The sequence below is a fragment of the Eulemur rufifrons genome, chromosome 27 (genome assembly GCF_041146395.1).
Source record: "Eulemur rufifrons isolate Redbay chromosome 27, OSU_ERuf_1, whole genome shotgun sequence".
In the NCBI taxonomy this organism is placed as follows: domain Eukaryota; kingdom Metazoa; phylum Chordata; class Mammalia; order Primates; family Lemuridae; genus Eulemur; species Eulemur rufifrons.
In genome coordinates this window covers 7309035-7331633 of record NC_091009.1, presented here as the reverse complement: position 1 = coordinate 7331633, position 22599 = coordinate 7309035, and the positions used below count along the sequence as shown (strand labels likewise).

At 37.2% G+C, this 22599-nt stretch overlaps 2 protein-coding genes and 1 pseudogene across 4 annotated transcripts in view; 1 reads left to right on the top strand and 2 right to left on the bottom strand.

The window, feature by feature from the left end:
- LOC138375619 (ubiquitin carboxyl-terminal hydrolase isozyme L5) overlaps positions 1–897 on the bottom strand; it is a 39989-nt gene extending 39092 nt beyond the window's left edge. For all 3 annotated transcript variants that reach the window (XM_069459357.1, XM_069459358.1, XM_069459359.1), the window contains exon 1: positions 611–897. In XM_069459357.1, the coding sequence (XP_069315458.1) occupies positions 611–686 (76 nt within the window). In that variant the 5' untranslated portion in view covers positions 687–897. The remainder of the gene's footprint in view (positions 1–610) is intronic.
- Positions 835–8009, bottom strand: LOC138375542 (uncharacterized; annotated as a pseudogene).
- RO60 (Ro60, Y RNA binding protein) lies at positions 1137–22300 on the top strand. The gene is made up of 9 exons (XM_069459356.1): positions 1137–1187; positions 10139–10740; positions 15267–15487; positions 15949–16095; positions 16368–16505; positions 19858–19974; positions 20912–21025; positions 21281–21427; positions 21691–22300. The coding sequence occupies exons 2-9, from the start codon at positions 10161–10163 to the stop codon at positions 21841–21843; spliced, it is 1617 nt and encodes a 538-aa protein (XP_069315457.1). The 5' UTR covers positions 1137–1187; positions 10139–10160; the 3' UTR covers positions 21844–22300.
- The last annotated feature ends 299 nt before the right edge of the window (positions 22301–22599 follow it).

The window sequence follows — 22599 nt, the reverse complement described above, 5'->3', positions numbered from 1 at the left end:
GTATAGAGCTAGCTCAAGAAAACTCACTTCACCGGAAGCCAGAAATGAGCAGAGAGCTGAACCAGTCAGCGTGTGCGGACGTCCTGTCCCGAAGAGCTAGTCACACATTCAAGGTCTTCTGCTTTGAGGAACTAGAATCTCGAGTTCCTTGGCGGCCTGGGCCTGACACACCCCATCCTGGAGAGAAGGCACACCGCACCCCAAGCTGGCTTCTCCCGCAGGACCAATGGCCCGAGCGATGCACCTGAGCGCACCAGCCCGCGACAGGGAGCGCTCCGCAGAGAAGGGACAGTGGAAGGAAAATATACGTACAAGGGATCGGGGAGGGAAGGCCCTCAGGTCAATTACAGTATTTGGGTGCTAAGACCTGATGATACAGCGGGGCAGAAGGCAGACACGATCCTCGTCCTCGTGGTGTGGCTCTCAAAACTACCGTGGAACCGTGACTGCCACGGGCCGAGGAGACCCACATTTCCCCTGCCTTGACTCCAGGTTCCTGAAGTCACCTCTCTTCAGACGCGGGGCGGCGGTGGCTGTAGGGAACCACTCCATGCCCAGCTTGGGCCTCCTCCCGTGACCCTCGGCCCAGGACAGTCCCCTTGGTTCTCACCGAATCCTTTAATGAGCTCGGTGAAGACCCCGGGGTCGCTTTCCATGAGGCACCACTCCCCGGCATTGCCCGTCATGGCCCCGGCCACACACCGCCCCTCTCCACCTCTCGGTCTCGGCCGCCCCCCGCACCGGCTGCGGCCGACCACGGATCTCGGCAAACCCGCCGCCGCGCTCGTCAACCCCACGTCACCCCGCCTACTTCCCGACAGCCTCCGGGCGCCGTCACCTGCAACGCGACGGAGCGCGGGAGGACGCTCTAGCCACCCAGGAGACGTCGAAACTCTTCCTGGGCCTTGCAGGACCCGTAGCGCTTCGGAAGGGCGGGAGCCTGAGAAGAAAAGGCGGGGATCCGGAGCGCCGAAGGAGGTAACATCCGGGATCCTTGCCACTCTGGGGGAGGGCGGGGCAAGAGGAAAGGGGCGGGGCTCGCTCCCGGGAACCGAACCTGGAAGTCCCCGCAGCAGTGAAGCTGGAGCCGGAGCTGTTGCCGCCCGTCAGGCCGCCGCGTCTTGTAGTGTCCCAGCGCTGCGCAGGGCTTCTCCTGGCGGCGCTGCTGGGTTGGCTGCGAGGCACAGGTGAGGAAATTGCGGGAGGCCGGTTGCGGGCCCTTTGTGCGGTGAGCAGCTCGCGGTCTGACCGGTCCTCCATGTCTCTCAGCCCGCGTCCCGGCGGCGGAGGCCCGGGCAGACACCGCGAAACCATCGCTCTCCCCCGCTGCGCTGCCGCGCCCTGCCCACGCTGGGTAGCGGAACCGGCATCGCCGCAGGGACGTCCTCGCTAGGCCGGCCCGACCGCTCCCGAGGGTGCGGCCTTTCCGAACCCGGTGCCGCTCCTGCTCCTGCCCGCTCAGCTCCGCACAGGCCGGCGTCGGGAGGGCCTGCTTTACTCCTCCTCTTCCTCCTCCTCCCGCGGCTTCTGCGCGGAGAGGCGTCGCCCCGGATCCGGGGTTTGGGGAGAAGGATCTTTGTGGGAGACAGAGGCGAATTATCCCAGAGGGAATAACCTGGGAAGAGGAGAAAGATCTGTCCTATAGTCCATGGGGATGATATATTGCTTCAAGGGGATGCGATGCCCAAAGGAAAATGAGCTTGAAAAGAAGTGTGGTATATTAATCTAAAAACATCGGGGATGGTTGTAATACTGGATGATGAATTAAACCAAAAATACCTATTTTCACTAAATCGTTCTCATTCAGCAGGCTCTAACAGAATGTGATAGTCATTATGAATATATTTGTATTTTACTCCTTAAAATCCACATGTATCAAGAAAGGACTTTGGCTTCCAGGAGTGTTTTAGTGGATGAAATTCTGACTCCTTCACAAACAGGTGACCTGTGACCTCGAGTTAGGGAGCATTGTGCTACCGAATATGTGAAGCCACAAAACAAACATGGTAACTTTTACGAGGGAAACAATAAAGCAACTTTTGTATTAAAATAATCATAAGTATGATATGGAGTAGATGCCCAAATTTGTATGGAATGTTGGTTAAACAAAAATTTTTTTTTAATTTCTTCCTAGACACTCTGCTCTCAGATTGGGGGGCAGAGTCTATTGAGTATCTGCCCTTGAGATTCTTAATTGGAAAAGTTTGAGAAATGCAAGGCTGTCTAGCCTATGTCCCTTATGAACCATAGCTAGAATGATAGGCATCAGAGCCCAAAACAGTTTGCAGTATTTTTTAGCCTGTACAATTGCTTTCTGTGCTAAATGAATACATCAAAACTAAATTTAGTTGATACCCAACTTAATGTAGTACGTATTGTAGAAGGACCAACCTGAAAACGTAGCCTTTAACACAATCTAGAAGTAATCAGAAAGGGGGCTTATAAATTCTTTATGATAACATTTAGTCCCAGCCGGGCACCGGCACTGGTGGCTCAGGCCTGTAAATCCTAGCACTTTCAGAGGCAAAGGTGAGAGGATCGCTTGAGGCCAGACTGAGCAAGAGTAAGACCCCCTCTCTAGGAAAAATAGAAAAATTAGCCAAGCCTTGCCTGTAGTCTCAGCAGAACTGCCTCACAGGAGTTTGAGGTTGCAGTCTATGATGATGCCACTGCACTCCAGTCTGGATGACAGTGAGACCCTGTCTAAATAAATAAATAACCTTGTCTAAATAAACAAACATACATGCATGCATAACATTTGGCCCTGAGAGTTCACATAAAAAGCCAGATTTCTGGATCTTTGATGAAAATGAGATCTGGCAATACTAGGTCCACATCACTTGGCCGGTTGGCTGCTCCCTTCAGACTAGCATGCTGTCATTTTTCCCACAGTTCCTCAACAACTTTCTATTGCATCACACTTGATCCACTCATTTACATGACCAGTATGATACAGGCATTTGATTTTGTGGCCCCAGTTTTTGTAGTATTATTTCTTTTCATTTGTTTTGCACTCTCTCGTAGATATGTCAGCTTTGACTTTATTTTTAAAAGAATAAACTGCAAATTTGTTTGACTTCTTGGGATGAAAAGTAGCATTTTAAAATAAATTATTAAGAGACTTTGGAAAGATATTAAGATGTGTAAATTCAAGAAAAATGTGAGAATCCTTAGAAATACCATATCAATGCTATTAGAAGATACTATACATGTTGTAGTTCTAATGAATGTGAAGCAGAAAAAAGTGCTATTATATAATGTGTTTTACTAGCATTTATTGGTTTTGTATTCTAAATTAAGTTAAGAGAGAGAGAATTGGACAATGTGTAAAATATCCACAACCAATTTAAAATGTGGCTGTGCTTCTAATAGTACTGTGATCTCTTCCACTTCTTTCCCAAATTTTAATTTATAGAGATGTAATACAAGTGTAGTTGTATTAAATTCTTTGCAGTGGTGTGCTTTAAGGGCAGGAGATAGGTCAGGTCAACCCAAAGAAGTATTAACAGTTTTTTGTTTTTTTGTTTGTTAATCTGGATTTACAACAGTTGATTATTCAGTAATGGATTAACTGATGACCAGGCTTTGACCTCCCTTACTGCCCAACTGCCTTCTAAACCACTGATAATGGAGCTTAAGCTTTGAGGAGGCAAATGATGGCATTTGGGGAGAGAAGAAATTAAGTTGCTGTGTATGTCTGTGTATCTCAAATCATTTTCTAAAATCAAATATAAAATTTGTAGGGCTAAGTATCATTTTTGTGTAATGAATACTATTGCCGCTCTCCACTCTATAGACAATAGAGTTAAATAAATGGTTATTTATTTAAATAACCTCCCAAATATATTTCAACTAGCAAATTTTTCACCTTTATATTTTTATGAGATTTTTAGCATATAATTCATGCTAATAAAATTCACTATTTTAGAGTAGCCAGTGCAGTGGTTTTTAGTATATTCACTGAGTTGTACAACCACCACCACCACCACTAATTTCACACATTTTCATCGTCCAAAAAGAAATCCCTCACCCATTAGAAGTCACTTCCCAGTCTTCCCTCCTTCCAGCCTCTGACAGCCACTTAATAGTTTTTATTTCTGTGGATTCAACTATTGTGGAAATTTCATATAAATGGAATCGTGATATAATATGTGACCTTTTTTGACTGGCTTTTTTCATTTGGCATGTTTTCAAAATTTGTTCATGTTGTACCATGTATCAGTACTTCATGCCTTTTTATTGGCAAATAATAGTCCATTGTGTGTGTGCGTGTGTGTGTGTAAGTGGTTGTTTCCACTTTTTGACTATTAGGAATAATGTTTTTAAGAACATTTGTGTACAAGTTTATGGATACATGTTTTCATTCCTCTTGGGTTTGTAGTGGAATTCCTGGGTCCTATGCTAACTATATTTCCTTTTGAGGAACTGCCAGACTGTTTTCCAAAGTGGCTGTATCATTTTACATTCCCACCAGCAGTGTATGAGGGTTCCAATTTCTCTAAATCTTCATCAACACTAAATATTATTTTTCTTTTGATTATAGCCATACTAGTGGATGTGAAATAGTATCTCATTGTGGTTTTGATTTGCATTTCCCTGATGATTAATAACGTTCATCATCTTTTTATGTGTTATTGGCCATTTAGTAATCTTCTTTGGAAAAATACCTTTTAGATTCCTTAGCCATTTGTATATTTTCTTTGGAGAAATGTCTGTTCAAATTATTTGCCTATTTTTTAGTTGGGTTATTTTAATATTGAGTTGTACATGTTCTAGAATATATAATATTCTAGATATAAATCTCTTATATGTATGATTTACAAATATTTTCTCTATTACATGGGTTTTCTTTTCACTTTCTTGGTGGTATCCTTTGAATCACAAGTTTTAAATTCTGATAAAGTATAGTTCATCTATTTTTTTATTGTGTCACTTGTGCCTTCGGTCTATGTTCCAACACCAGCTGGGTGTCCTACAATTCAATTTAATTCTGACAATAACTACCCAGAGTTAGTATCAGATCCCACAAGTTAAAGGGCAAGGTGTCCAGTAAGACTGCCCTTAATTCAGACTTCAAATGCAAGTTGTGTTCCCTGACTGCCCACGCTTCTGTGCTGCCAACTACAAATTCACAGCTTCCCATAACCCTCTCAAGATTTAATATTTCACTAGAATGACTCACATAACTCACTCACTGAAAGTGCTATCCTTTTGATTACAGTTTTATTATAAAGGATACAACTCATGAACAGCTAAATGGAAGACACACACAGGGCAAGGTCCAGGGCACATCACCTTCCCAGCACATCAGTTTGTTAACCAACAAGGAAGCTCCATTGAGCATCAGTGAACAGAGTTTTTACATGGAGTTTCATTACATGGGCATGATTGATTAAATCTTAAGCCCCCTTCCCTTCCTAGGAGGTTGATCTAGCCAGTTTATTCCTCTGATCACATAGTTGGTCTTTCTGGTGACAACCTTCCATCCTGAACCTATCTAGGGTCCTACCATGAGTCACCTCATTAGCATAACAATCCCTTAGGAAATTCCAAGGGTTTTTGAAACTCTACCCAGGAACCCTGTATAAAGACCAGATATTCTCCCCCCCCTCCAGATATTCTTTATTCTACTACTGTCACCTAGCCAATTTTAAGAGTCTGTCTCATGCTCTACCGATTGAGCTAGCTGGGCTACCTAGCCAATTTTAAAGTTAATTTGTATATCAGCACTCAATGACAAGAAAGAGAAATCACCCTAGGTATTTTAAAATGGAGGGAATTGGTTATCCAAATGTTGCAAAGGCACAAAGGAGACACTAAGTAATAAATTCAGGAAGCTACCTACTTCCTCACCCCAACCCCCACTCCCCTACCCCAACCCACCCCCAGGGTTGTGGGAACAAAGGGGAAGGGGTAGGGATTACTAGAACCTAGTTTGGGACATGCTGCCATTCTGTTTGCCATCTCTCACTTTAAAAATTTGACCCTGACAAATTTACACAAGCAAGTAGAGAGATGCCCTGGCTATTGATAATGTCACCTTCTTTTCCACTGTTTTACATTGCACTTTGGAAAGTATAGTCACAGAACATATGAAAATCTAAGTAATTCTGCTGCAGAAATACTGAAAGGACATATCTTCATGGTTGTCATTAATATGATAATATGCATAGGGAAGATTAGATTGATACAGCTATGAATAAGTAACTAACTTCATTTCTTATAATAGGGATTACAAGGATTACATTTAGGGATTACCTCTCAGGACATCCCTCCTAGGTTTAAAAGTTCATTTTGCTGCTTGCTCTAGAAAAGATACTTGAATACCTAATATTAAATATGTAAGAAAAATTTACAAAGAAATTGTTCTCAGATGACAGTTTAATGCAGTACTCATTCCTTTTCTGTGTAACTTTTTCGTTTTTTTTCTGATTATATTTCCATTACCTGCATATGTACATTTATTATTTTTTTCTGATTACAGAATTTATCTTAAAGGCTTTTTATTAAGTTTTTCATTTCACATGTTGAGATTTTATTTTCAAAATAAACATGTTCTAGGAAAGAAAAACCCATCATGCATAATTCTTAGGCAAATAGTTTAGGAAATCAACTTTGATACTATTTAATTTTGATTAAGTATATATTTATTACTAATTACTTAAAAGCAGTACAAAAAGGAATGCAAAAATAAGACCTGATCCCTATTCTCAAGGGAACTAATGATGTAGCTAGATAGGGTAACAATGAATAATTCCAGGAAAAGAGTCTGAGGAAAGAGAATTTGGAGGTTTGGATTGGGACCTCTCAGTCCCCCCACTTGGACCTTTGTGCAGGAAAGCAGATGTAGTAGAATAATCTAATATTAAATGTCATTTCAATGTTATTCATCTAATAAATATAACTAATATGAAAGAATAGACAGGTTGAAGTACCACCCAAGACTGTTTTTGTAAAAGCTAAGGGAGAGGCTAATAGTGTCTAATTCAATGTAAAGATCAAATAAGATAAAATTTTTTACTGGAATTGACAATTAAGATGTCAGTCTTTGAGAAGCCTATTAGTCTTCTCAGAGTTCTTTGGACTGAAAGGTAGAGGTGAAAGCTAAATTGAAAAGAGGATAAGAATAAATAGAAAAGGCATCCACTGTACCAGGAGTTTCAGCCTGTGCTGTATTCGGTAACTATAAATCCCTAATGACTAATGTGATCATTACATCTCTGATACCACCGGAAGCCTCTTCCTGCACTAACATAAGCAAATTTATACTAGCTTTTTATTTGGAATATTAACCCTAATATTTCTAACACAGTTCAAATCACTGTCCCCCTTAGTCACATTCAAAATGTCAGACTCTCTATTCTCCCATGCACTTATCCCTACACCATTTTGTGTTCCCTCTGAGACCCAGTCTTTCATGGCTCCCATATCTACCATTTGGGACTTTACATCTCTGTGAGATGGGAACTTCCTCAGTTTACTTACCCCTCACTCAAATCTCTGTCCTCACCCATACCCTTTGCCCTCATTGAAGGGTGAAGAAGGTACCTCGATGTTAGTAGGCCAGTTTCAACCTGGGTGCTCCAAGCTCATTGTGTGACTTCTTTCAGGACTCTCACTCCCTCAGTTATGCCCTATCTCCACTGTGTCTTCAGCTCTGCAAATTGAATCTTTCAAACTCAACTTCAGTGTTCTCTCATTGAAAGAAATGAAGAAGTTTTTCTCTGGGTCCCATACTCTCTCCTACCTTTCCTTCATAGTTTGTTTATAACTATGCTTCTACAAAAGAGTAGCAGTCTACCTGTGAAGTCTCCTGCTCGTTGCATACCCTCCTCATTTCACTGTAATCATGATACTGTTTGTACCACTCTACTGCAATTGCTTTTCCTAGTCTCCCCTGTTCGCTGATTCCAATGGTTGTTTTCCAACCCTTACTTTATTTACTTGATCTCTGACCATTTGACATCACCAGCCATTTACTCCTTGGAAGTCTCTTCCTTGCGGTCCATGATACCACTCTCTCCTAGTTTTCTTTAACTCTGTTACCTTCTTTTCTGTCTCCTTTAAAGGGCCTTTCCTTCCTTAGCTCTTAATTGTTAATATTCACCAGGATTCCATCCTTAGAATTCCTCACAATATATAAACATGCTCAAGTAGGTTTTATCTTCAAAACTTCTTTTACCCTGTGTTCCTCTTTAAGCTACTGCCCTAATCTGTCAACATGTCTTTATGGCTCTGCCAGTACATTTAGACAATTCCTTTTCTAGAATATAAAGACACAGAACGGGATTTCAGAAACCTCTTCCTAGAATGCCTCCCCCAAACTTACTGGTTTTTTAGTTTGCCTTTTCTGCAAGTCTTTCTGGGTTATGAGACAACATTATTTTATTCTCCCTTACTCATAGTATTTTTCTACTATAGCACTTAATTACAGTTTGCATTTTAATTCTACTTCCCCAAAAGAATATGACTTCCCTAAGAGCAGGAAAACAAAAATTTTTTTGGTCTTTTTAATGGATCATAAATCTCCTTCATATCCTACACATAGTATGTATTCAATAAATGCTGGTTGAGGTTTTTTGTTGGTTGTGTTTTTTGTTTGTTTGTTGTTTTTGTTTTTTGCCACGGGCTGGCAGAAGCCCAGTGCACTATAATAGTATAGGACAGACAGAGAGACCTGGATAAACAGCTATACTACGGTGAAAATCTTGGTGGACTGATGAAGTAGTGACAATTGTGGTTGCTCCACTGGGAGGAGAGAGGGGGATATTGTTGCCAGATGGCTAGTTCTAGGAGTTCTAGAGATAATGGAAGGAGGAAATTGAGGGTAGTTACAGATGACCTAAACTGTAAGCAAGCACAGTTGACAGCGTATTAATCAGGATGTGCTCAACTACAGGTAGCAGAAAATCTAAAAATGGCTTGAATGGTAAAGGTACATCTATGACATAATAGGAAACTTGGAAGTAGGAGAGTTTCGGGTATCTTGATGATATCAGGGGCCCAGGTTCCTTCTGTTTTTTCTGTTCTGTTGTCTTTATGTGTCGGTGTGCCCTCTTAAACTGGCTCCCCTCGAGGTCTCAACATGGCTGTCACCACTCCAGGCTCACTTGCAAACGAAAATGCCTCAAGGCAGAAAAGGGAACATTCTTTTTTAAGAGCCTGAACCCCCTTTTAAGAATGAAGAAAATCTCAAAAGTATTCCTAGCAGACTTATCATACTGGTCAGAGTCATGACACATGCTCAGTTGCCTATACTGGTCATGTGGCAAGGGAAATGAGAACAGCATGATGGGGCCTGAGTTCAGCATCAGCAGCATCACCTGGAAACGTGGTAAGTATCCATGCGTAGGCCTCTCCCCAGACCTACTGAATTCTGAAAGAAACGGCGGGGGGCGCCGTGGTGGGAAGGGAGGGCCGTGCCAGTGGTGCTCCATCAGTCTGTGTGTCAATTGCTACTTCCCATACAGAGCTTGAGAACCACTGACTTAGAGCAGTCAAGATTCACCCCTTGGGGCTAGGGAAAGGCCTGACCTCCTCTGAAGGACAGGAGACCATGAAGAGGAAAAGGAAGAAGGGGGAGGAATGGATGTTGGATAGGCAACCAAGTCTACACAGTTCTTCAGGGAGTAAGATCTTTCTTAGTGTCAGCTACTATTGCTGCCTTTCCTCCCCCTTTTCTTCCTCTCTATCTGTGCCTCAAGACACCACACCAACCTACCTGCTTCATCTCTGAAGCAACACACTACACCACAAAAATGTGACTCCCTAGTTGTTGCTTCTGGTTATCGTACCACTGTGCCTATAATCTGGTTTAATTGTTTGCTCTCAAGGATTCTGAGTTTTCTTAGATTATGAAAATATATGCAAAACAAAGAAAACACTTTAAAAACTTAATACCAGTAGTCATTTCTAGGAGGTTAGATGTGGTTTTCTTCTTTCATTTTCTGCCTTTTCTAATTTTACTTCAGGACTTCTATATTGATTTTGTACAAAGAGAAAAACTTAATGAGCTTAAGAGATTTTTAAATTAAAAGTTCATAACTCATATTAATCAGTAAGCATAGATTAATAGCTATAGTTTTCTGTAATTTTATTGTGCCCATCTAGTTGTAGTAACATTTTGCCTTTTTGATAGGTTTCCCAAAAGACAGAAAAAAATGGAGGAATCCATAAACCAAATGCAACCACTGAATGAGAAGCAGATAGCCAACTCTGAAGACGGATATGTGTGGCACGTCACCGACATGAATCGACTACACCGGTTCTTGTGTTTTGGTTCTGAAGGTGGGACTTACTATATCAAAGAACAGAAGCTGGGCCTTGAAAATGCTGAAGCTTTAATTAGACTGATCGAAGATGGCAGAGGATGTGAAGTGATACAGGAAATAAAGTCGTTTAGTCAAGAAGGCAGAACCGCCAAGCAAGAGCCCATGCTCTTTGCACTTGCCATTTGTTCCCAGTGCGCTGACATAAGCACAAAACAAGCAGCATTTAAAGCCGTTTCTGAAGTTTGTCGCATTCCTACCCATCTCTTTACTTTTATCCAGTTTAAGAAAGATCTGAAAGAAAGCATGAAATGTGGCATGTGGGGTCGTGCCCTCCGGAAGGCCATAGCAGACTGGTACAATGAGAAAGGTGGCATGGCCCTCGCTCTGGCGGTTACAAAATATAAACAAAGAAATGGCTGGTCTCACAAAGATCTATTGAGATTGTCACATCTTAAACCTTCCAGTGAAGGTAAGCATAAGATCTTCATTGGGTGAGGGATGGTGAGGGTTTTCCAAAAACAGCCAATTTTTATTTGATATGAGATAATTATGTAATATTTTCTAGAAATAGCCTTTCATTCTCAAAATATGCATTGGTTGTCGAATTCAAATATGTTTAATGCCAACCTGGAATTAAACACCTACCACAGGCAATCCAGACATTAAGAATCAAATGACAGATTTACAGGTTAATATTCTGAATCTTAAAACATCACCATGCTAACTAGAACATTCATCCGGGTGATTGTGGACTGTGAAAGCAGCAAGGACAAGATTAAAGTTGGAATAAGCAAAACAGCGCCTTGTCCGTAGGTGGCAGATGGCCAAGCTGTACATGGTGCTCTGGCCCCTTATTTTTTTCCCTCCCTGTCTTCATAGGCCATATGTTCCATGGAACCTAAAGGCTACCTGAAATAGTGATGAACTTAATTCGGGATGTTAATTGTCTCCAGTCAGCCAGGGAACATGGTAACTTGGGGCAGTTTTTCTATATCTACGGGAAGAAACTTTTGTGAAGTTACTTGGATCTATCATAGTAATAATTACTAGTCCTTCTTAGGAGGGAAGTAAGGAAAACTCTTAGGCAGGTGTAATTTGAAGTATAGACTTCCACAAAAATCAGCATGCCCAAAATTTGACATTTTTTTCCACCAGAAGTAAACCTTGAAAAGACAGCCACTTAAACTGGTAGGTTCAAATTTCAATTCTGTGTCCTTAAGCCAAATAACCTGAGTTTTTGTACCTTCATCTATTAAAAAAGGCACAAAGATAATAACTTTTCAACTGTTGTGACTAAATATGATAACGTATATTCTAAAACTTAGCACAAAGTTCCTGACATATAGTAGAAGTACACTGTTGGTTCCCTCCCCCGCCCTTCCAAGTATGAGTCCTGCCCTTCAAAAGAAATCACTGTAGGAGAAGCTGAGGCAGAAGGATTGTTTGAGCTCAGGAGTTCGAGACCAGCCTGAGCAAGAGAAAGAATCCCGTCTCTACTAAAAATAGAGACGGTATACACCTGTAGTCCCAGCTGCTCAAGAGGCAGGAGGATCGCTTGAGCCCAGGAGTTGAGGTTGCTGTGAGCTATGATGACACCACTGCACTCCCCCTGGGGCTACATACCCAAACTGTCTCAAAAAAAAAAAAAAGGAAAGAAAGAAATCAGTATATGTGATACATTATATACTGCAGGTTTTTCCTAAGCATACACTATGTTTCACTAAAATGTTATATACCTTCTGTGTTTCAGTTAAAAGTGTTATTGCTTTTTTCAGGTCAGTAGAAAATATATACCATTGTATGAATATACTATAATTTTGGGTGGTTTTTGGTTTTGTTTTTTTTTTTTTTACTGGTGAGAAATGCTGTCCTTTTATTTATATTCTTAATTAGACAAACTTTCTATTACAGTTATTTAACATTTTTTATGTTTATTTGCTCTATCCCAAACAGTTGATACCTCTGATCGTACTAATGCCACCTAACATGATTTTATTTTTTGGTTTTTGGGTTTGCTTTTTTAAAATTTTTATGTATTATGGATATATAATATTTCTGTATCTTTATAGGGTACATGTGATGTTTTGATACAGGTATACAATGTGAATTAATCAAATCAGGGTAATTGGGGAATCCATCCTCTCAGGCATTTATCATTTCTTTGGGTTAGAAACATTCCCATTCCACTCTTATAGGTATTTTAAAGTATACCCTAACTTACTGTTAATTATAATCATTTTGTTATACTATCAAATATTATTCATTCTATCTAACTATATTTTCGTACCCATTAATCATCCCCACTTTATCGTCCCTCCCCCACTACTCTTCCCAGCCTTTGGTACCCATCATTCTACTCTCTATCTCTATGAAATCAATTGGTTTTAATATTTAGCTCCCCCCACATGAATGAAAACATGCAAGATTTGTCTTTCTGTGCTTGGCTCATTTCACTTAACATAGTGTTCGCCAGTTCCATCCATGTTGCTGGAAATGACCGGATTTCGTTCTTTTTTGTGACTGTATAATATGCCATTGTGTATATGTACCACAATTTCTTTATCCACTCATCTGTGCATGGACACTTAGGTTGATTCCAAATCTTGGCTATTCTGAATAGTGCTGCAGTAAACATGGGCGTGCAGATATCGTTTCGATATACTGAATTCCCCTCCTTTGGATATATGCCCAGCAGTGGGATTGCTGGGGCATATGGTAGTTCTAGTTTTAGTTTTCTGAGGAACCTCCATACTGTGTATGAATATACTATGATTTATAGTAAGAGACAACATTTAAGTAGATTCTAGTTTTTTATACATTGTGAAACTACAATGAAAAAACATGTATAGGGTAAATGTTTTATAATGGTTAAACCACAAACAATATATGAAAGTGGTCAGTTTCTGCACATTTGAACACTAACTGTTGTCACTGTTTTTTAATCTCTGCCAATAGAATAGGTGAAAAATTACATCTTATTCTATAAATTTACATTTTTGGGCAAAAACTCATCTTTTTACATGCTTACCAATTTCTTTGGTGGATTATTGTATTATTGCCCCTTATCCATTTAGCTACTATTTTTAAAAATATTAATTGTGGTCATTACCCCTTCAACAAATATTTATTGAACACCTACTATAGATGGACACTATTCTAAAAACTTGGAATTCATATTACAGAAGTTAATAATTTATTATATATATTACATTCTTTTTTGTCTTTCAGTTTTTTTGGTAGATGGGGATTGTTTCTGGTACACTAAAGTTGGGTATTTTAATGTAATCAAATTAATCTGTGTCTTCATAGGTTTCTGTTTTGTGTTAGATTTAGAAAAGCCGTTTCCAACCTAAAGTCATAAAAATACTTACCTATGGTTTTTTTCCTTACATATTCATGATTAGGAAACATTATTTTTTTACTTACAAATCTTTGATCCAGTATAAGAAATATGTACACATCCAGCTTATTTATTTGTTTGTTAAGACACTACTCCTAGTTCTAATTGGACAAATTAGTTTCTGAACTTATGAAAGTAAGTTTCATAAGTTTGTTTTCTTGGTCTATAAAATGAGGAATTAGCAGATGTTCCCTAAACTTACTCTCACACATAGGATTCTTTAATTTCAAATTGTTGAGAGCAGAACTCATACTCGAAACTTTGTTAATAATAGCAATGTCATGTTGGATATATAGAATCCCTTGGCTTTTCAGAGTGAACAGAATTTTGAAACAAACTCCAAATAACTATAGAATAAGTAATATTTTAATGCCTTAACTGAAATATATATTTATAATAGATAAAACAAGTCAAAATATGATTCAGTTAATCTCGTATTATTGTGCAACTACTGTGTGGCCAGCACAATTATAAACTGGGTAGGATAAAACTGCTTAAAGGAATTTTTATTTTCATTGGAAAGACACCAAAATGTGGAAGATAGCAAGAGTCATAATACTATAGAAGTTCCTGCATGTTAATATTAACTTTTGATCAACTTATTTAAATTAGAGTTCAAAAATAACACATAGGCTCAGTCTGGCTTAGATAATGTATTTCATTTGACCTATTCAGTATTTCAGGGAAAAAAATTAATTCTTTGCCAGTATTTTTAAAAATCACAAGACAGAAAAATCCGTATTCTGGCTTCTCTTGAAAATACATTTTTTTGACAAGCACTAAGACAATACTTGGCTAAAACACTTGTCAGGGCACACTCTCTTCAGTTCATCACAGTCCTGACAACTCTCTACTATATCACCATGGCTTGTTTCATTTCTTTATTTTCACTTTCCTTTCCCTCATAAACATTTGAATTTGATAATTCAACCCCGCCCTTATACAGAAGTGGAAATGAAGACCCACTTCTTGACAGAGTGTAGATAAGAACCCAGATTTTCTCAACTCCAATCCAAAGTTCTTTCTTCTGTTAGAAGACATTCCAAAAGAAATGAACAAATAACTACTTTCCTTTTTAAAAAAAAATTTGGCTTATACTACTTCTCAGCTACTAAAACATAATTAAAAAGGACCTACCTACCCATCCATTTCCACTTATCTCTGCTGTTTGTAAATGTATAATTATGCAACAACAATGAAGGATGAGTGAATGTAGCATTAATTGAGACAGCTCTATACTCTTGTGAGTAGTTCTGACATTGTGAACCTGACATAGGCACTGTCTACCAAAGTTTTTAATGCTAGTATCTCAAAAAAAGAAAAAAGCCTCTGTAATAAAATTACTTAGGATACAGGAAGGCTTTCCCCCCCCAAAGTCTCACATTTAGACAGTAATAATGGAATAAGCAAAATTAATTAATTCCCTCCATTTACTTAAATTTGTTTGTTATATCATAGAAAACAGCATCCCAGTTTAAGGGTGTTAACTCCTGTGTATCTAGTTGTGCCTAACCATATGATGCATTCTTAGGAAACATGTTCTGTTTTTTACTTGGTAACCCTACATGCTTTTTCAATTCTTTATCTTGTTAAAGGACTTGCAATTGTTACCAAATATATTACAAAAGGCTGGAAAGAAGTGCATGAATTGTATAAAGAAAAAGCACTTTCTGTGGAGACTGAAAAATTATTAAAGTATCTGGAGGCTGTAGAGAAAGTGAAGCGCACAAAAGATGAACTGGAAGTCATTCATCTAATAGAAGAACACAGATTAGTTAGAGAACATCTCCTGACAAATCACTTAAAGTCTAAAGAGGTGAGTAAATTATTGTATCTTACAACATGTGATTAAACATGAGTTATTATAAATGTTAAAAGGATAAACTTTGGGTAACTATATATTCTTTAAAGGAGAGAAAATAATGAAAATATGTCTTAAAACTAATGTTTATTTAAAACACCTAACATGATGCCCTAATGTAGTTGGCATTCATAAATGTTAGTTCTGCTCCAGAGAATATGCTGCCTTGCTAATTTAAAAAAAAAAATCATCTGGGTATTTCCTTCCTAAAATATACTTCACTTCCTTATTCTAGTAAAGAATAACTTAGCTTATTTGAAAAGCCTTTGACCAATTAAAATAAATTTTCATTCTGAAAGTACTCTGAACCCCAAATGAAAGCCTTAGAGATATATTATATTGTTATTGATGTAGTTATGTTATATTGATCCATTTCCCCTTAATTCCTGATATTTCTATCGATGTTATCACAATAGGTATGGAAGGCTTTGTTACAAGAAATGCCTCTCACTGCGTTGCTTAGGAATCTAGGAAAGATGACTGCAAATTCAGTGCTTGAACCAGGAAATTCAGAAGTATCATTAGTCTGTGAAAAACTGTGTAATGAAAAACTGTTAAAAAAGGTAAGCATTATCAGTGCCCTTTGTTAGCTACCACTACTAACTGAAAAAGTTGGCTACTAAATTTTGGAAATGCACTTAGTACATATTTTAGATGTTCTGAGAATTTTGTCATACCAAATTGTATTTTGACTCAAATATAAGTTTAATACATCCTCATTTTTCTCTTTTTTTAATGAAAGTATTTATTAGCTACAATAACATAAAAATCTAATGAAGACACATAATTACTGTTTCTTACTGGAATTTTGCATTTACTTTTTCTTTGTTTCTAGGCTCGTATACATCCATTTCATGTTTTAATTGCATTAGAAACTTACAAGACAGGTCATGGGCTCAGAGGAAAACTGAAGTGGCGCCCTGATGAAGAAATTTTGAAAGCATTGGATGCTGCTTTTTATAAAATATTTAAGGTAATGGTTTGATTTTTGTTTTAAAACAAATGACTCAATGCTTAATAATTTCGTAAAAATACATTTTAAAGGTAGCATCAATACCATTTTTTATTAGATACTGTTTGTTTTTCTTTAGTTCATGTGAGGTGGGTATATAATTAACATTGTAAATTTATGAGTAAAGTATTTTTTCTTACCCTTCGGATCCCTTTGATAATTTTAAAATTACTAAATTTAAAAATTTGCATTCCCATGGGGTCCTTTAACTTGGTATTTGTCCTGTGTTTTTCCCATTAATTGGTAGATGGATTTCATCAATCTTGGTAGGAAGTGAGCTTTTAGGGATGGCAATCTCACTTCGGAGACATAAGTTAAAACCTTTGGTTTTAAAAGTTTCTTGCTGTACAAGAAAATACTAGCAACCAAATTCTGCAGTAAATTAAAAGGATTATCTACCATGACCAAGTGATATTTATCCCTGGCATGCAAGGATGGTTCAACATATGAAAACGAATCAATGTAATACATCCCATTAGTAGAATGAAGGGACAAAAACCACAAGATCATCTCAATTGATATAGAAAAAACATTTGACAAAATTAAACATCCTTTCATGATAAAAAAAAAAAAACTCAGTAAACTAGGAATAAAAGTGAACTTTCTAAACACATGATAAAGGTCATAGAATAAATAAAAAAACAAAAATTCATAGCTAACATCATGTATTCAATAGTGCAAGATTGATAGCTTTTCCCCTGAGATCGGGAACAAGACAAGGCCGCCCACCTTTTCCATTTAGATTCCACATAGTAATGGAAGTTCTAGCAATTTGGCAAGAAAATGAAATAATAAAACATCCAAATTCGAAAGGAAGAAGTAGAATTATTTCTGACCTCAGAGGTTGTGATCTCATATGTAGAAAACTCTAAAGAATCCACAAAAAAATTATTAGAGTTAACAAATGAATTCAGCAAAGTTGCAGAATATAAAACCAACACATAAAAATCAGTTGTATGTCTATATACTAGCAATGAACAATCCAAAAAGGAAATTTAGAAAACATTTCCATTTGTAACAGCATCAAAAATAATAAAAGACAAATACATTTAACTAAGAAGCTTCAAGATTTATACACTGAAAATTATAAAAATGTTACTGAAAGAAAATTAAAGACATAAATAAATGGAAAGACATCCATGTTCATAGTTTCGAAGACTTGATATTGTTAAAATGACAATACTATCCAAAGCAATCAGTGTACAGATTCAGCATGATCCCTTTCAAAACCCCAATGGCATATTTTGCAGAAATAGAAAAATCCATTCTAAAATACTTAATTTTTCACGTGACCCGGAATAGCCAAAACAATCTTGAATGGAAGAACAAAGTTGGAGGACTCACACTTCTGGATTTCAAAACTTAACTACAAAGCTGTAGTAATCAAAACAGTGTGGTACTGACATTAGGATAACCATACGGACCAATGAAATAGAATAATGTCCAGAAATAAACCTTACATATATGGTCAGTTGACTTTTGACAATGGTGGCAGGATGGTTGAACAGAGAAAGGACAGCCTTCAACAAATGATGCTGGGAAAACCGAATATCCACATGTAAGAGAATGAAGTTGGACCATTACCTTATACCATATACAAAAATTAGTTCAGAATGGATCAATGACCTAAATTTAATAGCTAAAACTATAAAACACCAAAAGCATAAGCAACAAAAGAAAAAGTAGATAAACTGAACTTCATCAAAATTAAAAACTTCTATGTATTAAAGAATACTATTGAAGGCCAGCGTGGGGGTTCACACCTGTAATCCTAGCACTCTGGGAGGCCGAGACGGACGGATCCTTTGAGTTCAGGAGTTCAAGACTAGCCTGAGCAAGAGTGAGACCCTGGCTCTACTGAAAAAATAGAAAGAAATTAGCTGGACAACTAAGAATATGTAGAAAAATTAGCCAGGCATGGTGCTACATGCCTGTAGTCCCAGCTACTTGGGAGGCTGAGGCAGGAGGATCGCTTGAGCCCAGGAGTTTGAGGTTGCTGTGAGCTAGGCTGATGCCACAACACTCTAGCTGAGGCAACAGACTGAGACTCTGTCTCAAAAAAAAAAAAAAAAGTAAAGAATACTATTGAGAGTGAAAAGGTAACCTACACAATGGTAGAAAATACGTATAGATCAGAAACCTGACAAGGGCCTAATATCCAGACTATAAAGAACTCCTACAGTTCAACAGCAAAAATACAACCCAATTTAAAAATGAGCAAAGTACTTGAATAGATATTTTCCCAAAGATATACCAATAAGCACATGGAAAATGCTCAACATAATTAATCATCAGACAAATGCAAATCAAAACCACAAGGAGATACCACTTCACACCTAGTTGGATAGCTAATAATAAAAAAGCAGAAAATAACAAATATTGAGAAGGATGTGGAGAAATTAGAACCCTAATGTATTGCTGATGGGAATGTAAAATGGTACCACCCATGTGGAAAACAGTTTGGTAGTGCTCAAAAAAGTTAAACATAGAATTACCATACCATCCAGAAAACAGGTACTCACAGATACTTTTGTATACCATTGTTCATTATAGCCTTATTCATAATAACCAAAAGGTAGAAACAACCCAAGGGTTGGGTCCATCAAAAGATGAATAGATAAACTAAATGTGGCATATATATACAATGGGATATTATTCAGCTTTACAAAAGAATGAAATTTGATACAAGCCACACCATGAATAAACCTTGAAAACATTATGCTAAGTAAAATAAGCCAAATATAAAAGGATAAGTATTATATGAGGAATGTAGAATAGGCAAATTTGTAAATACAGAAAGTGGAATAGAAGTTGCCAGACTAGGGAGAGGTGTGAATGGGGAGTTACTACTTAATAGGTACAAGTTTCTATTTAGGATAATGAAAGAGTTCTGTAAATAAATAGAGGTGATAGTTACCCAACATTTTGAGAGTACTTAATACCACAGAACTGTACACTTAAAAATGGCTAAAAAGGTGAATTTTATGTTACTTATATTTTACCACAACAAAAAAAATTCTTGCTCGAAATTCTCGTTTTAGTTCAATAAAGAAAGATTTAAAAAAATAGGATGGTTATTTCTTTAAATAAAATTATTGAATACATTATATTATTTCCTTTCTATTACCTGTAGTAAGAGCTAAGCATTTTTAAATAGTTGTCAGTTAACTGGTATAGCAAAAAATCAGAAGGCATTTTATCTTAGAGTCTTTTGAATGGAAGATAAGTAAATATGATTTGTTAGAAATTTAATCTACTTATAATTTATATGATTGCTTTTAATGAAAATTATTTTATTTTGTTTTCTCTTTAGACAATTGAGCCAACTGGAAAGCGTTTCCTACTAGCTGTTGATGTCAGTGCTTCCATGAACCAAAGAGTTCTAGGTAGTGTGCTCAACGCCAGTACGGTTGCGGCAGCGATGTGCATGGTGAGAACACTTAAGCCAGTTTTGCCACTCTAAAAAACTGTTTGCTATGGAGCAAAACTATAAAGTTGGATATGATTAAGAAATATATATTCAAAAAAGTATATATTCACCTATTTTTGTCATTTCAGCTTATTTAGCACTCTTTTAATTTTGTATCTAAAGATAATTTTGTAAAGCCAACTTTTAAGTGTATTGGAAAAGCATGTCTAAAGAATAGTTAGAATAGAAATTTTAATTTTTACCACAAAAGATTAAATGCTAATGGTATTTTTAAAGAAGCAGATAATGCTTAAAAAAATTATTTAATGATATAAAAGTTAAAAGATCAGGGAACTAAACCAGGATGATGGCACACAATTATAGTCCCACCTACTCTGGAGACTGAGGCAGGAGGAGGATCACTTGAGGTCAGGAGTTAAAGACTAGCCTGGGCAACACAGTGAGACCTGGTCTCAAAAAAAAAAAAAAAAAAAAAAACAACAACAAACAAAACAAAACGATCAGGGAACTAATAATAAGAGTCAGGAGACTGTAGTTCTATCCTGACTCTATTGTGGACTAGCAAGCAGATGAATAAGCAAACTTTTTAGCTGCTCTTTTAGCTTTTCTGTGGCTTTCTTTTTTTTTTTTTAGACATATAAAAGTAAAATTTATTTTATCCTTTAGAAGGACAGAGGGTGGCTTTATTTCTTACTTAATAAAATAAGAATATATACTCTGTTTGTTTCAAAGGATTATTGTGAAAGCCAGTTTCTTTATAAGAGTTTGTGAAAATACTTTGAAAGCTATACTACTGTTACTATATAGTTCTAAAACACAGTAATAGACATTAGAAATAATAAACGTCATAGTGTTTCTTTTAAAGATATATAAACTTCAAGATATGGTATTTATTTCCTCCCAATTTGCTGAAAATTACTACCATTGAATTTTTCAGGTTGTCACACGAACAGAAAAAGATTCTTATGTAGTTGCTTTTTCAGATGAAATGGTACCATGTCCGCTGACTCCAGATATGACCTTACAACAGGTTTTAATGGCTATGAATCAGGTAAGAAACTGTTTTATTAAGTTTTCTTAAATTAGTAAGTTTACTTAACATGTATAATGATTTTATGTTGATGTCATGCATGGTATTCATTTATAAGAACAAATTGCTTTATCTTGATTTTCTCATGAGAAGCACAAAAGCCAAAAAATATATACAGGCCTTGGGAAGTCCTATATATTGGTGCTAAACAAAACAATAATGTAAAATATAGTATTTCTAAGTGTTTATTCTTATTCATGTTTTTTTCTGAGTAAGATCCCAGCAGGGGGGACTGATTGCTCTCTTCCAATGATCTGGGCGAGGAAGACAAACACAGCTGCAGATGTCTTCGTTGTCTTCACTGATAACGAGACCTTTGCTGGAAGTGTCCATCCTGCTACTGCTCTGAGGGAGTATCGAAAGGTAAAACTAATTCTAATATGGTTTCTCACCCAAATGATACTCAATTCTCATTTACTGTGTTTTTCAAAAAATGTTACTAATGGGCCAGGTGTGGTGGCTCTTCGAAAGCTCACATACTCTTCTGGCCTCGAAAGATTGACTCAAAAAAAAAAAACTCACTGTAATAAAAAGCTGTAGGAGAGATATTAAAGTGTTTTAATTTGGGAGGTTTGCTTTTCCTTACATATAAGTTTTTAATATATATTTTGGGTCTTTTCTTACAGAAAATGGATATTCCAGCTAAATTGATTGTTTGTGGAATGACATCAAATGGTTTTACCATTGCAGACCCAGATGATAGAGGCATGTTGGATATGTGTGGCTTTGACACTGGAGCTCTGGATGTAATTCGAAATTTCACGTTAGATGTGATTTAACCATAAGCACCAGCATGATCTTAGAGGTCCATTGCCATCAGTGATCTCACTAGAAATCTGCAGCTACTTCCCAGCTAATGTCAATCTAAAGATGAGGTATAGTATGTGCATGATGGAAAGTTACCTTACCAAAACAAAAAAGAAGAAGAAGAAGAAGAAGAGCCCAAAGTTCCATCTACTAAACTAGCTCTTGGGAAATAGCTTCAGGATACTGTAGCTTCCTCTATCTAATGGAGGATTTTTTTGTTAATAGACAATGTAAAATAGTTTTGCTTTGGTGAATAATACATTTGTACTTAAAAGAGGTGAGAGCCAAAAGTGTAATTCCATATCATGTCACTTGTTTGAGAAGTGCTTACATTTTCTTAAATGTTTTCATTGGGAAGGACAGCTTTGATAATGTCCAAATACTCTGAAATGCACTAGACCATGTACTGTGATGGAATATGAAACTCATCTGTAAACTTTTATACTAAGGGACAAAAAAAACACTAAGACATTTGATTAAATTATGAGTGAGTTTTACAATTCCTTTCAGAGTTTTCTAAGATCACCTAAATAACAGCTTTCTTATTCAATGAAAAAGATACTTTATTTCTAATGTTTTATTTGCACTTGTAGAATATGTTACCATTAACCAGAAATATAATAGCAGCCCCTAAGAAGAGACTATTTGTGTTGGCTGAGGAATTCTGTTTGTTTTACTTTTTTGTTTTGTTGTATTTTATTTCAGTGAGTGAAGGGTGTGACTTGACG